Below are 17,835 nucleotides of genomic sequence, written 5' to 3'. Positions count from 1 at the left end.
CTGCACTAATTGGAATTTTGATCTGACCCCTGGGTCAAAAGTTATGGGGGTTGGGGTGGGGCCGGGTCAGAGATTTTCCTGCGACTGCGATTCGAAAAAGGCTCAGATATTGCTTTCATATTTGGTATGCATGTGTATCTAGACAACACCTATCCATGGGCATACAATTTTTTACCCCTGTGACCTTGACCTTGAACTTATGGTCAGTTTTCAGGTTTCGAAATCTGCGACCGCGATTCGAAAAAGGCTCATAACTACTGTGTCCCTTCTGATATTGCTTTCATATTTGGTATGCATGTGTATCTGGACAAGACCTTCCCATGCGCATACAATTTTTTACCCCTGTGTCCTTTACCTTGAACTCAGGCCAGTTTTCAGGTTTTGAAATCTGCGACCGCGATTCGAAAAAGGCTCATAACTACTGTGTCCCTTCAGATATTGCTTTCATATTTGGTATGCATGTGTATCTAGACAGCACCTTTCCATGCGCATACAATTTTTTACCCCTGTGACCTTGAACTTGGGGTCAGTTTTCAGGTTTCGAAATCTGCGACCGCGATTCGAAAAAGGCTCATAACTACTGTGTCCCATTAGATATTGCTTTCATATTTGGTATGCATGTGTATCCAGACAACACCTATCCATGCGCACAAATTTTTTTACCCTTATGACCTTGAACTTGGGGCCAGTTTTCAGGTTTGAAATCTGCGACCGCGATTCGAAAAAGGCTCATAACTTCTGTGTCCTTTCAGATATTGCTTTCATATTTGGTATGCATGTGTATCTGGACAACACCTTTCCATGCACATACAATTTTTGACCCCTGTGACCTTGACCTTGAACTTGAGGTCAGCGTTCAGGTTTTGAAATCTGTGACTGTGATTCGAAAAAGGCTCATACCTGCTGTGTCTCTTCAGATATTGCTTTCATATTTGGTATGCATGTGTATCGGGACAAGACCTTTCCATGCGCATGAAATTTTCAACCACTGTGACCTTGACCTTGAACTTAGGGTCCACGTTAAGATTTTGAAATCTATTATGAGGTTATCTCCGCCGTCTGTCTGTTCGTCCTGGCCACTATCTCCTACTACACTATTAGCACTAGAACCTTGAAACTTACAAGGGAATATGGATTGGTAAATATATATTATTATTTTTTTGTAATGCACATTTCAGAAACAAAACACAATTTATTTTTGATTTCTTTGATTGTAATTCTACTGTGTGATTGCATTGAATATGACAACGTTGTATGGTTCATCAACCAGAACGGATACTTGATAAAATTGTGAATGGATTTAGGGAAACTTCAAATACAACTTCGGTTATATTAATGTGATGAAATCAAAATATGGGCATGTGTAGATAAAAGGGGGCAGGGACGACTGGGACCTTGGTGTGACAGTGTTCTGCACCCATGTGTTAGGCCCAAGTCTGATAGCAATCAATGTATATAATACAAAGTTTATTTGATTGGGGGAGGTCTGATTTCTTATCTAATACCACACTGTGACTGCAATAATCAACTTGAGATACCCGGTATATCCAGTAATAAGACACATTACAACACCCAAATAGCAATAAACTACATGACACCATCTGGAATAATACACAGCACTGATAAAGTCAGTGTCAATTTGAGATTCATTTTTGCTGGATATTTGAGAAAATTAAGAAAAATAAGACAGCAAGCATTCTCTTTGTGACTTAAAATTTAATCCAGATAATTATAATACTAAAAATGCAAAACTGTTTAGTTTTTATAAAAAAAATACCAATAAGTATGATCCATGCACAAAACCATTAGCATATTATTAGCGAGGCTGTTTTCGGAGAAAACCTGAGCTATTGTCATAGCCTGCTCGTAGTCCGCCGTCTGCTGGCGTCGTGCTCAAACCTTAACATTGCCTCTTAAATCAAAGTGCTTCAACCTACAACTTTGAAACTTCATATGTAGATACACCTTGATGAGTTGATATCCGTGTAAATAAGTTTACATAGGGTTTTTTTTTCTATCCTAATTTCTAATAAGTTGAGAACATATAATTGATAAACACACATACTATTTGAAACACTTTTAATTTGTATGGTGACACAGATTATTACTTAAGTTATTTATGAGTTGAAAGGTATTTTGACGTTTTTATAGCTGTTTTGCTGATTCACCTATTATTTTTTAATGATTAGCAAAAGGGTTCAAATGTTAATGAAAAATAGAGTTATTTTAAATAATCCGTATATGTAATCTACTCAAAGGCATAACAATAATGCATTTCCATGTTTCTAGTAATATTAATACATTAAGAATATTGTCTTGAAATTTACAAAAATATAAAAAACATTTTAAGTTATGAAATCCGGTGCGTGTAGTTAAAAGTTTTGTCAGGACGCTACATGTACAGTAAGCAACACGTACACCTTGTCAAATAACGTTTGTCATGCAAAAAACAAATTTCAACAAATGCTTTAAATGAAACTTATCGAAAATTAACAAAATAACATGATATTGAATGTCAAATTTAACGTAAAGGGCAAAGTGTTAAAATGTTAAAGCTCCAATCCATAATAACAACTGACGATTGCCATGTCATGGGCGTAGTGTAAAAATGATGTCAACACCAAAGTCGGTGGCGTAAATACACAAGCGGTTTATTGAAAACAAGATCATAGTTTTTTAGTATGATAGTAGTTTTTGCCTTTGACCTTTAAATACAGGTTTTGATTGAAAGACTTAAACTTATTATTTCAAGAAGCAGCTCAATAATAATCAAGGGAATTCACTTGATACTGTTTTGATTGTTTTTCATTGATTACTGGATGATTTAATGCAGATGCAATCAAAAAGAGTAAATTAGCAATGTCCTTTAATATGTGTTTATTTAATTTGATATGACAGATAATGAGGCCTTTGAATGCACCTTATAGGATTGATTGAGACTGGTTTTGAAAAGCTTTTATTTTGTTGTGAGACTGTTTACATGATCAACACACAGACATGAGTTTGAATGGGGAGTCGGGATTCTATACGTATCTTGGGACTTCTGTATCAATATTTGACAATATCTCGTCACATCTGAAAGGAGCTTTTATGTAAACATGTTACCATTAATTGGGGTTTTGTATGGTTTTAAAATAAGACTGGATTTGATTATCATGAGTATGTACTAAATTTGATTTTTGCAACCAATTATTATAATTTATTTTTACAAAACAGTCTGTTAAAAGTGTTAATTATGGACAGAGTGTAATTTGGTGTGATTTATATATAAAAAACATCAACATTTAACACACAATTTTGTGCATTAGTATTTAAGGAAAATGCCTATGCATACACAAGGAAAAATACAATCCCCTGGATCATGCAGTGACAAACCTCTCAGCCAAAGTGGTTTAAAATTGATAAGGAACCTGATAAAATGGAAATATGGATTAACGTTTGACAGCTGTGAAACATATCAGATGCATATATTTTAAGCATGAGACCAAGTCTTTGAACCTTAATCCCACTGTAAATAAAAGACTAGTTAGTTTGGAATATTTATGTATTAGGCTTAAATGCTGACCCATCATGAAAGATACGAGGATTTGAAAAATGGAAAAAATACAAATGATTTAAAGATGGATAGCATTAAGAATAGCCTGTACCTGGTGTTTGTCATGATTACCAGTAGTTGTGTTCTTGTATACAATTTGTAGAGGTTGTGGAAAGCACTACAACATCTAAAATCTGTGTATGGAATACCATCAAATCTTTAAAAAAACAACTAAATATGTAACTGTGTGGAATTAATATTGTGAGTATTTTTTCAAGAGAATACATTTTTTTCTAAATAATATGATGGTTTACCATTCCCCATTTCTGACTGGTAACCCTGGCACAATTTTAAACATAATTTATTTATGTTGAAATCATATTTTATATTATTTTATTCAGTTAAGTTTATGCACAGATTTCATTACTGTTAGAAGAACATTCATTAAACATGTATATATATAAATTTATATAGCCTTTATACTACATTATTCCTACATAAAAGGTCATATTTGGTTTAATTTGTCCTATACACATTATTATTATACCATAAGCAATTAAGCATGTTTAATGCAAGTGACATTGTTTTGTTTATCTGCTTACAAGATTATCAAGAAACTTTTATTTCTTTGGTTGAGTATCAATTTTAAATTTAAAAAAAATGTGGACACTTTTCTGACAGTAAAAAATAATAAATAGAAATAATTGATGCAATTGTTGGTTTGTTCATTTTTAAATTTGCATATATTTTTATTGAAAAGTTTATATTCATTGAATATAAATTTGTATTTGTAAACGTATATTACTAGAATTAAAAATGAATTTTTTTATTGTACGGGTCTCTTTTGAATGCAAGATTATGTTAACCCCTCATGTTAACAGTTTAAGTGATCAAAATGTTGCATGTTATACATTCCGACATATAATCAGAGTAGTTTCAAATATTTATCTTAAAAAATATTTCTTGTACAATGTGTTTAAAATTTCCAAAATTCTAATTATTATGCCACTTATGAATTGAGGTTTCGATGAAAGATGTCAAAACAACCCCAGCTTCCAGTTAAACCAAAAATTGTAATGGCAGTTCACAATATAAATTTCAGTTCAAACCCTAAGATTTGATGTGGTTGACACCAAAAGGGTTTGTTAATTTTAATGTAAGAAATAGTTTTAGGATTTACTTATAATATTTAGAATATCTGAGAAATGTTAATTATTACATTACTGTTTTACAAAATATTGGGGGAATTAAATACTACTAATAAAATATATTTAGTACTAGTAAAATTGATAACATCAATGACATTTGTAAATCTTTTTAATGGAGTGAGAGTTAGTGTTAAAAATAAGATTTTTAGTAAAAAGGGACCATTCTACCACTCTGGGAAGGGTGTTTTTAAGACTGCTTTAAAGTCTAAAATGCTGATGTAAAAAATCTAAATGTCATAGCTGCGAATCCAATCAAATAAAAATGTTCATTTTAAGGAGTAGTGAATCAAAAGGGTTCACTAAATGAATAACTTTTCGTGGTTTTATGTTTTTTAGCTCACCTGAGCACAACGTGCTCATGGTGAGCTTTTGTGATAGCTTTTTGTCAGTCGTCCGTTGTGCGTTGTGCGGCGTCAACATTTGCCTTGTTAACTCTCTAGAGGCCACATTTATTGTCCAATCTTCATGAAATTTGGTCAGAAGATTGGTTTCAATGATATCTTGGATGAGTTCGAAAATGGTTATGTTTGCTTGAAAAACATGGCTGCCAATGGGGCGGGGCATTTTTCCTTATATGGCTATATATCAGACTATAGTAAAATCTTGTTAACACTCTAGAGGCCACATTTATTGTCTGATCTTCATAAAACTTGGTCAGAAGATTCATCCCAATAATATCTTGGATGAGTTAGAAAATGATGCCGGTTGGTTGAAAAACATGGCCGCCAGGGGGTGGGGCATTTTTCCTTATATGGCTATAGTAAAACCTTGTTAACACTCTAGAGGCCACATTTATTTTCCAATCTTCATGAAACTTGCTCAGAAGATTTGTCTCACTGATATCTTGGATGATTTAAAAAATAGTAACCTTTGCTTGAAAAACATGGCTGCCAAGGGGCGGGGCATTTTTCCTTATATGGCTTTATGAGGCTATAGTAAAAACTTGTTAACACTCTAGAGGCCACATTTACAGTCCGATCTTCATAAAAACTCGGTCAGAAGATTCATCCCAATAATATCTTTGATGAGTTCAAAATGATGCCGGTTGGTTGAAAAACATTGCCACCACGGGGCGGGGCTATTTTCCTTATATGGCTTTAGTCAAACCTTGTTAACACTCTAGAGGTCATTTATTTTCCGATCATCATGAAACTTGGTCAGAAGATTTGTCCCAATGATATCTTGAATGAGTTAGAAAATGTTTTGGTTGCCTTAAAAACATGGCAACCAGGGGCGGGGCATTTTTCCTTAAATGGCTATAAATGGCTATAGTAAAATCTTGTTACTCTAGAGGCAACATTTATTGTCTAATTTTCATGAAATTTGGTCAGAAGATTGGTCTCAATGATATCTTGGATGAGTTTGAAAACAATTATGTTTGCTTGAAAAAAATGGCTTCCAAGGGGCGGGGCATTTTTCCTTATATGGCTATAGTAAAATCTTGTTAACACTCTAGAGGCCACATTTACTGTCCAATCTTCATGAAACTTGGTCAGAAGATTCATCCCGATAATATCTTGGATGAGTTCAAAAATGATGCCGGTTGGTTGAAAAAATGGCTGCCAGGGGGCGGGGCATTTTTCCTTATATGGCTATAGTTAAACCTTGTTAACACTCTAGAGGCCACATTTATTTTCCGATCTTTGTGAAACTTGGTCAGAAGATTTGTCCCAATAATATCTTGTTATCTCAGGTGAGCGACTTTGGGCCTTTCAGGCCCTCTTGTTTTTTAATGTATTACCAGAATGCTCTTGTTTTTAGAACAATCCCTTCTTTTAAATGAAGACAAGCAGATATTCAAGCATTACTTGTCAGTGAACTAATAAAAATTATTATATTTCTACACTTCTGAGTTGCCATTTAAATAATTGTGCGCTCAATCAATTACCATGAAGATCAAAGCCTTATCATTTTTATTCCCCTGGAATCGAATGATCTGGGGTATATTGTTTTTGGCCGGTCTGTCTGTCTGTCATTGTGTGTGTCTGTTACCAAATTTTAAACTTGGTCATAACTTTTGCAATATTGAAGATAGCAACTTGATTTTGGCATGCATGTGTATCTCATGGAGCTGCACATTTTGAGTGGTGAAAGGTCACGGTCATCCTTCAAGGTCATAGGTCAAATATATGGCTTCAAAGCGGCGCAGTAGGGGGCATTGTGTTTCACAAACACAGCTCTTGTTTATTATGCCCCTGGTAGGGTGGCATATAGTAGTCGCACTGTCAATCTGTGCATCCTTCAGTCCATTGGACATTCCAATTTCCAAGACTTTTTACACAAAGCTTTTAGATATTGAGTTGATTTTTGGTATGTGAGTCTACCTATATGACCTTCAGATGAAATGTTAAATTTGTTCCCGTTCATTGATTTTGACAAAGAGGGCCTTTGACTGATCTTAATTTTTGCCAATGAAAGTATTAAGTTAAAGGGAGATAATTTTTATAATTGAAGAGCCAATATCATGGCTCATTCATGCTTGTTGGTTTAACCTTATATATCATAAGCAGTTCAACAAAAAAATCCATTATCTCTCATACTTAAACATCCAAGCTCCATCATTTTTCATCTTAAAATTAAAATAACATCCTTAATGAATGCCTTTTCTTGCTTACAGATCCAAGCTTCATTTGGTTGACCTTGCGGGTTCTGAGCGAGTTGCTAAGACGCGCGTGCTAGGTCAGCAGTTAACAGAGGCCAAGTCAATTAACCTATCCCTACACTACCTAGAGTCTGTGATAGTAGCCCTGCAGGAGGAGGCACTGAACAAGGAGAAGGTTGCACGCACTCGCACATCTGTTGGCAGTCGCAAGTACGTTTGCCAGTCTGTGTTACTATTTCATTTCCCCAAGGGTCAGAACTGTTTTTGCTAGGTGCCATTTATTATAAAGCCGATGTTATTTCATTTATTCATACCACTTAATATTATTGCTTTATTTAATGCTAAGAAATATGCATATTTTGTAGTGAGTCAGGGTCTCTGTTTTGTTTGTAATTATAAATATAAATTACATGCACAAGTTGTGTGTTTTCACAGTATTTACATAAGTTGATGAAGTGCTGGTAGTTTTGGCGAGGAATGGTTTTATCCGAAACAATGCTTTCTAGCATAATCCTGTAGAGATTCTTTCATTGCCTATTTCTTGTCTTTCAGTGCGAATGGCATTCACATCGATATTAGTCTGTTTACTTACATATTTCAGGTATTACTTCTCAAATCGCCCTACCTCTGCTGACGACATCCGCGGGCCCCGTCATGTCCCCTACAGGAACTCCCTGCTTACCATGCTCCTCAGGGACAGCCTGGGTAAGCACCAGCAGGCTTATGACACTTCAACTTCTGTGCAGAGAGCTTTGTCTGCTCATTGCTAAATGTTTAAAACCCTGATGAAGAGAAGTCCAGCCTTAACGCAGTCAAATCTCTTTGTGTTAAATCAAATCGTGGACAAGCACACCAACAAAATCATGGACAATGTAGAACTCTTGTGCTCTTTTGTAAACTAAATTTATTTTCTTAATAGATTGGTTGATTGATTCATATCCATAGTCATACTTGCAGTATTAATAAATTAATTAATTACAGTCAAAACCTGATGGCTCTAACTTAGAGGACCAGCAAGAAAAGTTTGAAAATTCCATGATGCAAGCCAACCAATTTTTCATATACTTTTGTTTACTTACATAAATCTGCAATAGATTTGCATCTCCAGTCAAAGAGTATTCACACTGCCTTAACTTGTTTCTACTTTTGAATTAATAGGAACCAAATATATATTAAATATGTTTATAAATCAATATTTTAAAACATTTGCACATACAATCACACAAATATCATATTATACAGGTATTTTGTAGCAGCACGTTTTTACGTAGAACATTATAACGGGCACATTTTAGAAACATGTTTTTATTTTAAAGAATAACATGTTGTCTGTCTGTGTTATGTTCATAAGTTGTCGCCAAGATACTAAGTTTTCTATTCCATCTTTTACTCAAATTAATTAAAGATTGAGTCAAATACAATCTTTGTGAAATAAATTATTGCGTGCTTTTGATCAAAGGCTCCGAGTCGATTAACACCTTTATTCAACTCAAAGAGAGTTTGAGCCAAACGAATATAAGAACGTGTGACATTTGTGACTGGGACAGTTCAAGCCATGCGATAATTTCACCCTCGCAAATTCGAGCCATCCGACACACATTAAAATGAATATATAGCACTAAAAAATCTTAGCTTAGAGGAGAGTTCAAGCCAACCAGAAATTCGAATCAAGCGAGTTTCAGCCATTTGGGTTGCATTATTTTGAAGATGGATTGTTTCTACTTATTGATAATGACTTGAACGTCAAAACTGTTGTAATGCGTGCCATACAAGCATTTTAGAGGAAATGACTTAGTTTGAAACTTTTACCAGCAAAATGCACTGCCAGATGGAATTGAGCTATTATTATGGCTAGCTTGATTAATGTTATTTTTTTTATTATGCTCCCTTTCAAAGAAGAGGGGGGTATATTGTTCTGCTTGATGGCGGTAGGTAGGCAGGTCGATCTGTTGGCAGACCAGTGCTTTTTTGATCAATAACGTGTGAACGGATTGACCAATCAATTTGATACTTCCCATGTGCATTGGCCTTAGCCAGTAGATGACCTCTATTGAAAATGGGGTCACTAGGTCAAAGGTCAAGGTCACTGTCACACTTAGAGTGAACATTGTTTCCGATTAATAACTTGTGAACTGATTGACCGATTGGCTTGATAATCTCTATGTGCATCGGCATCAACCAGTATCTGACACCTATTGAAATTGGGGTCACTAGGTCAAAGGTCAAGGTCACTGTCACACTAAGAATGAAAATAGTTTCAGATCAATAACTTGTGAACAGAGGCCTAATTGCCTTGATACTTCCTATGTGAATTGGCATTGCACAGTAGATGACCCCTATTGAAATTTAGGTCACTTGGTTAAAGGTCCAGATCACTCGCGCACTAAGTGTGAAATCGCTTCCAATCAAGGACTCGTCAACATATTCACCGATTTGCTTGCTACTTCCTGTATGCATTTGACATGGAAATTTAATGACCCCTATTAAAATTGGGGTCATAAGGTCAAAGGTCACTGTTACAATAAGTGTGAAAATTGTTTCATATCAATAACTTGTCAACAAATTGACCAATTACTACTTCACATGTGAATTGGCCTTGCACAGTAGATGACCCCTATTGAAATTGGGGTCACTAGTTCAAAGGTCAAGGTCACTGTGACATTAAGTGATAAATTGTTTCTGTTTGAACATCGAAGGATTGAGTGATGGGCCACATACTTTGCAGATTCATTGACCTTTAACATTAGATAATCCCTATTTAAGTTAAGGTCAATTATCAAACGAACACAGATGCGAACCACTGACTGCTGACTGAGTTTATCTCAATTGAAGTGTTTTCAATGATTATCTACTAAATCAGCTTCATCAATTTTCTTGAAAGAGAATCAATTATCGCCGACTTTCTCATTCAACAATGATTAATTGATTTTATTTGATCATTGTGACATCACTAGTTATAAAACTATAATATTCGCAATCCATTTACTATAACAATGTTTAGACATTGTTACAAACTTAAGGTAAACTAAAACATTAGTCATCTTATTAATATGTCACTAACATATAAGGAGGTGAAAATAAAAGTGAAATAATAATATGATAACCCTTTAAACCTTAAGTAAACACGTTCACATCGATTACAGCTTTATGACAACAACTCCTGCAGCATGAGTGTTTGCCTTTTTCAGGGGGCAATTGCATGACGTCCATGATTGCCACAATCTCTCTTGAAATATCCAACCTCGGTGAATCAATATCCACGTGCAGATTTGCTGGGAGAGTAGCCTGCATTGCCAACGCTGTATCGTAAGTGTAAATTGTATTTCTTATATTTAATGATGCTATTTACCTTATTATATCCTGTAACCTTAAGAATTTCAGATAACTTTCTTTAAACATTATTTGCAATATAATTTGGTGTATATTTAAACAAGTACATGTTATATTCAATTTAGTTAAAAAACAAACTAAAGAAGTGAAGATGTAAATATATAAATTATTGATTTTCAATTAAGAAATGAGGATCATACAAGTCATTTTAGTCTGTAGTTGTAGATGTTGGCAAGAACCTATAAATAGTTATTGTTAAATAAGGTCTAGTAATAAGTTCATTATTCGTAGATATGCATTAAATGGCACAGGTTAGAATTAACCATATCATTTAGTTGTTTGTTAATGTATTTATAACGCATCATAATAATTTTATTGCATTGATGCATTTATAACCAATCATAAAAATATGTTTAAAGATATGAAAATTTCAACTTGAAATTTAAGTTATCAGTTTTTATGCCCCCGGATCGATAGATCGGAGGTAAATTGTTTTTGTCCTGTCTGTCTGTCATTCTGTCCCAAAACTTTAACCTTGGTTAAAGTTTGATAACTTTTTTAATATTGAAGATAGCAACTTGATATTTGGCATGCATGTGTATCTCATGGAGCTGCACATTTTGAGTGGTGAAAAGTCAAGGTCAAGGTCATCCTTTAAGGTCAAATGTCAAATATCATTGTATTTTTCTTTCCTAAAACTTTAACCTTCGTTAAAGTTTTGTCATAACTTTTTGAATATTGAAGATAGAAACTTGATATTTGGCATGCATGTGTATCTCACGGAGCTGCACATTTTGAGTGGTGAAAGGTCAATGTCAAGGTCATCCTTTAAGGTCAAAAGTCAAATTTATGGCGTCAAAGCGGCGCAATAAGGGGCATTGTGTTTCTTACAAACACATCTCTTGTTTAGTTTTGTTGATAAATGTTTTAAATAACATTTTTCTGCATTTAATTGGTGTATGAACTGGAGGGAATAATATGCTTACTTAATAAATGCTGATAGTGTTTTTGCATAAATTAGGCATCATATTTTCCCTGGCAGTTCAAACGCCAGTGATTTGCAGAACAATTCTCTTCAATGCTTTGAATGACAACCAAAAAGACAATAATTACCAGTAATGTTAAGATTCTTAATACTACTATAGACTTCTATATGCTGGCGTATAACGTATGTAAGTTTTTATTTAATTTGCAAACAAATACAAAATGTTAGTTGCATCAAACTATGGAGTCATTCCATTATTGACAAATAAAAAACAATGTCAATCCGATTCATGCATAATGTCAACATAATTTTGCAACTTTTTTATGAAAGGCAGAAAAACGTGAATATTTAGGTTTAAATTTGAGCCTTGTTCTGAGAAAACTGGGCTTAATGCATGTGTGTAAAGTGTCATCCCAGATTAGCCTGTGCAATCCGCACAGGCTAATCAGGGACAACACTTTCCGCCTAACTTGGATTTTTGCTAAGAAGAGACTTCATTTGAATGAAATATGTCATAAAAGCGGAAAGTGTTGTCCCTGATTAGCCTGTGCAGACTGCACAGGCTAATCTGGGACGACACTTAACGCACATGCATTAAGCCCAGTTTTCTCAGAACGCGACACATTTGCATAAAGGAATGGGTTTATTCTGAAATAAAGAACAGGTCATGTTATTGGATTTTCTAATCAGAATACAGCCTTTTCATTAAAGCAACAGAATTTGAAATGATACTGCAACATTTGATGAGGTTGAAAACAAAATATTTTACAAAAGTAAGAAAGAATGTGGAATTAACAAATAGTAATGAGCTGATAGAAAGCATCACCAATTATTAGACTTATATATAGGTGAATTATAGCTTGATCTATTACTAAACCATTGGAATGCATATGAATGAAACAATTGTTAATTCAAATATGTCCTTAAATGAAGTTGTTTGTCTGGTGGAGTCTTACATAAGATATCACTTGAGACTGTTTTATGGGCATTATAAAAATGAATATAAGGGCTAGTAAACACATGTCTTTTTGTTTTAACATTGTCAAAAATTTATGAATTTACAAACAATATTGCACACATGTAAACATTGGAATTTAGATACCTATAAACTTAACTAGTTTGTCATCAAAGCATTTAGGGCCTTCCCCACGATTTTTTTTCAAGGTGCCGGAATCCTAAAAGAAAAATGACTATGAGTTGATATGGGTTATCCCTCCCTAAACCCATGTTAAATTTTTTTCATCAAATATGCCAAAAGGTGGTGTGTTGTCCTTTTGGGTTTTAAACATGTTCAGTATTACAATATTTTCCACTGCAAATTTACGTTTAACCTTATTCTTTGATTTTAATTGGTATTAATTTATTCCCTATGCATTTATTCCATCATGGCCTTTCATTTAATCAATAATTGTTCAGCATTATTTTTATGCTCCCCATATATATATATATATTGATATGTATATATATTGATATATATATATGGGGAGCATATAGTTGCCAGTTTGTAGTTCCTTCCTTCCTTCCTTCCTTCACACTTTTGTCACAGTTTCTCATAGCGCCTTCAATATTTTACCAATCTCTTACATATTTGGCATGTAGGTATCTTGCATGGACCTCTATCTTTTGATGAGGTTTGACGTCACTGGGGTCAAGGTCACCGAGGCTAATAATAGATTTTCCGTCACACTTTTATTACAGTTTCTCATAGCGCCTTCAATATTTTACCGATCTCTTACATATTTGGCATGTAAGTACCTTGCATGGACCTCTACCTTTTGATGAGATGTGCATCACTGGGGTCAAGGTCACCGAGGCTAATAATAGATTTTCTGTCCCACTTCTGTTACAGTTACTCATAGCACCTTCAATATTTTACAGATCTCTTACATATTTGGCATGTAGGTACCTTGCATTGACCTCTACCTATTGATGAGGTTTGACGTCACTGAGGTCAAGGTCACCGAGGCTAATAATAGATTTTCTGTCATTTGGTTACAGTTTCTCATAGCGCCTTTAATATTTGACCAATCTCTTATATATTTGGGATGTTGGTAACTTGCATGGACCTCTACTTTTTTGATGAGGTTTAAAATCACTGAGGTCAAGGTCAAGGTCACTGAGGCTTATAATAAATTTTCTCAAGGTCCAGATTTTTTTTTCACACATATATATCTACAAAGCATTTTTGGGCAGCATCCATCAGTTTTACTGATATCCTTGTTTGAATACAACCCCTACCTCCGGTCACCCCTCATCGCCGGTCGCACCGTGTAGGCGGCCGGTCTGTGCCGCGACTGTCGATAAACACTATATAATGCACCCCTCTTTAGCGGTAACCCCGTTTCTCTGGCCAGCGGCCAGCAATTTTGCATCCCAAATGTTAAATTCCCCCCATATGAGTGATTACGCGCAAGTAAGTCAGTCATGTACACTGGCCAAATTACACCGTCGCAACGGGGAAAAAATCGATACGTACTTCCAGTCTGCGGTTTAGGCACTGCAGTACTCAAGCGTGATGTGTGATAAACATTTTGACAGCCAGTTTGCAAATTGCAATTAATTAGCGGCAGATTATCGGGTTATCGGGTTAAAAGCAATATGCACATGCGAATACAAACTATTAGTACTGAAAAGAGATTCTTAATTTATAATTGATAATTTGTAGCTGTTGAATCATACTATTTCAAGCACACATTTATGACAATTATCGGCTAATTAAAAGTTAAAAAGAACAACGCAACTTTTAACCGAAATCAACTGCTCTACATGTTCTCTGTGCTACAAAGATTTTATCCAAAAATCAATACATGCACGCATGGGTATGACGTGACATTGTACATTGGTGCATAATTTTTTGCGCGCTTTTGTCGGGACAAATGAAATACATGAGGACTTTTTTGATGCTAGAATTTGTAAATGTCTCGTTAACATAAATCAATCGGGAGTGTGTTTCGGATTACAAATTATGATTCTCATTTGGGACTTTAACAAAACATTTAAATTTGTTTTATATTTACAATGATTTCAATATTAATTTTGATAAAACCATTTATGCAGCGAAATAAATGTTTTTAGCCGGATTTTTTTCGAAAAAATCTCGGCTTATAGATTGATGTTGTCGGGCGGGCGGGGGGGCGGGCGGGCGGGCGGGGTGGCGGCGTGCTCGAAAATGTTAAAGTTCTTATTTCATGGTATAACTTTGGTATGCTTGGACCTAGAGTCTTCAAACTTGACATGAAGGTTGGCCAGGATTAACAGATGACCACTGGTCATTTCAAGGTCATTCATTTGAAGGTCAAGGTCACTGTGACCTTCAATATAAAAAATGTTAAAGTTGTTATAACTTTGGTATGCTTGGACCTAGAGTCTTGAAACTTGACATGAAGGTTGGCCATAACTAGTTAGTAACCACTGGTCATTTCAAGGTCATTCATTTGAAGGTCAAGGTCACTGTGACCTTGAATGTAAAAATGTTAAAGTTCTTATTTCATGGTATAACTTTGGTATGCTTGGACCTAGAGTCTTCAAACTTGACATGAAGGTTGGCCAGGATTAACAGATGACCACTGGTCATTTCAAGGTCATTCATTTGAAGGTGAAGGTCACTGTGACCTTCAATATAAAAATGTTAAAGTTGTTATAACTTTGGTATGCTTGGACCTAGAGTCTTGAAACTTGACATGAAGGTTGGCCAGAACTAGTAAGTAACCACTGGACATTTCAAGGTCATTCATTTGAAGGTCAAGGTCACTGTGACCTTGAATGTAAAAATGTTAAAGTTGTTATAACTTTGGTATGCTTGGACCTAGAGTCTTGAAACTTGACATGAAGGTTGGCCAGAACTAGTAAGTAACCACTGGACATTTCAAGGTCATTCATTTGAAGGTCAAGGTCACTGTGACCTTGAATGTAAAAATGTTAAAGTTCTTATTTCATGTTATAACTTTGGTATGCTTGTACCTAGAGTCTTCAAACTTGAAATAAAGATTGGCCAGTACTAGAAGATGACCACTGGTCATTTCAATGTCATTCATTTGAAGGTCAAGGTCACTGTGACCTTAAATGTTAAAATGTTAAAATTGTTATAACTTTGGTATGCTTGGACATAGAGTCTTCAAACTTGACATGAAGGTTTGCAAGCACACTTAGATGACCACTGGTCATTTCAAGGTCATTCATTCTAAGGTCAAGGTCACTGTGACCTTGAATGTAAAAATGTTAAAGTTCTTATAACTTTGGTAGGTAAAAATGTTAAAGTTCTTATTCCATGTTATAACTTTGGTATGCTTGTACCTAGAGTCTTCAAACTTGACATAAAGGTTGGCCAGTACTAGAAGATCACCACTGCTCATTTCAATGTCATTCATTTGAAGGTCAAGGTCACTGTGACCTTCAATGTTAAAATGTTAAAATTGTTATAACTTTGGTATGCTTGGACCTAGAATCAAGCTTGGATCATATTTATGTGTCCAATCTATCTGCTAGAACTGGTGTGATAGAAACCTTTTGGAGTGATCATAAGGCTGTCTGGATTTCTGTGTAGGTATGTGAAAGCAAAACAATAAATAGTATTATTTCATCTAAGTTTATTTTCTTACATTTGATAATGAAATTGATGGAAACTTCAAACAATATGTTACTAATTTGCTAATAAAAAAATTGAGATCAAACTTTCCTAATTGTCAATTCAAGTTCATATTTGTGACCTTAAATGTTATTGTTGTTCATGTATATGCATGCATTCAAAACATAACACAAGGTTTGCTCATGCCTTGAAAAGTACTTACATTTCATTTTGACCTTTGAACAATATTTCAGTAATTTAAGTATTGCATTGACAAAAACACGAAAGGTACTTTCCTGTCATTTAAATCAAAAATCCGGCTTCAATGCGGTCATCTCCGACCGCGGAACTCTTGTTTATAATATTATGCATGAAAAGCACGATTACCAGTAGGATTACACCTGGTTGTTATTATCAGTCTCTTAAGAAACTGGCCACGATTTTATCGTGGAGGAGATCACTGTGGGGACCAATTTGTGCGGTAGGTATTACAAAGACATAAAACTGCAATAAACCAATTAAATTATTGATTGATTGATAGTGAAACGGGAGTTATTCACGCATAACTGATTCACAACTGTTCCCATCTTAAGTGCATTGGGGCCATACAACTTGCATTCTGTAAACAACGAATCATGAGAATGATTCTTTTTCATTGACTTGATTCTGATGAGGATGATATTGATGATGATTATTAGAAAAATGAATAGAATATTTTTTGAATGGAAATGTTGTTTTATAGCTGACTTTAGAAAAGAAGAAATAAAATTATTTTAAGTCTATACATTGTTTAGAACATGTACACATATTTACCATTTTGTTTTGTGTATACAAAAATTGAACAGTTGGCCATGCACTCATCAACTCTAGACTCCCTATGACCCAACCCCCTCTTAAAAGGCCACCCCGCTTAAGCAGCCAATTTGGCCGTTTCCCTTGACTGGCTGCTTAAGAGGGGTTGGACTGTATATACAAAGTTGGCACAGCTACATTTAGCTACAGAAAATGTTCTGTTGCTTCACACACGCTTTCCATTCCTAGAAGGTAAAGTTGCCAACAGCAAAACATTTTTCGCTATGTTTTTATATTTCTTATGTGTAAAAAGAACGCTGTTTGCGGTACACTACGTCTAGCGCGATTTCTGCCATCCACATCGCATCACTGTGATTCAGCCCAGAGTGGACAATTACTATCTCACCAAGATACACCGTTGAACATGGTGATTTTGCTGTGGCAAATTGCGGTGTCAGTCTCTGCGTTATCGGGAAATTGATCTCACGGTGGACCACCATGATCGCGGTGGACCACGGCGGCCTAGGTGGTTCGCTGTGAAATACAGGTAAATGTGAATGACCATGTATATTTCGATATTGCAGACCGTATATTTTTTGCAAAGTTCTAGAATGTTTTGTTATATTTGTATGTACATTTGTATACATTGTAACTTGATTGTGAACAATCGTCATTATTTTCTATTTTTAACCCTCGTTTCAGAATCATTTGATATGTCGTACATTGAGCGTGATGTACTTAATATTTTGTTTCTACAGTTTCTGCGTAAAGATTTATTTGTTGTTTATTTAAAGAGTTGTTTGTTTTTAGCTCACCTGA

General features: G+C 34.9%; 1 protein-coding gene across 3 annotated transcripts in view; it reads left to right on the top strand.

Moving 5' to 3' along the window:
• LOC127846320 (kinesin-like protein KIF3A) overlaps positions 1–17,835 on the top strand; it is a 101,092-nt gene that overhangs the window by 27,205 nt on the left and 56,052 nt on the right. For all 3 annotated transcript variants that reach the window (XM_052377497.1, XM_052377489.1, XM_052377504.1), the window contains exons 6-8: positions 7,361–7,555; positions 7,947–8,050; positions 10,534–10,651. In XM_052377497.1, coding sequence (XP_052233457.1) covers positions 7,361–7,555; positions 7,947–8,050; positions 10,534–10,651 — 417 coding nt within the window. The remainder of the gene's footprint in view (positions 1–7,360; positions 7,556–7,946; positions 8,051–10,533; positions 10,652–17,835) is intronic.

This window comes from Dreissena polymorpha, chromosome 1, assembly GCF_020536995.1.
Source record: "Dreissena polymorpha isolate Duluth1 chromosome 1, UMN_Dpol_1.0, whole genome shotgun sequence".
NCBI classification, from domain to species: domain Eukaryota; kingdom Metazoa; phylum Mollusca; class Bivalvia; order Myida; family Dreissenidae; genus Dreissena; species Dreissena polymorpha.
Note: the sequence above shows the minus strand (reverse complement) of the source record. Positions and strands in the feature narration are given on the sequence as shown.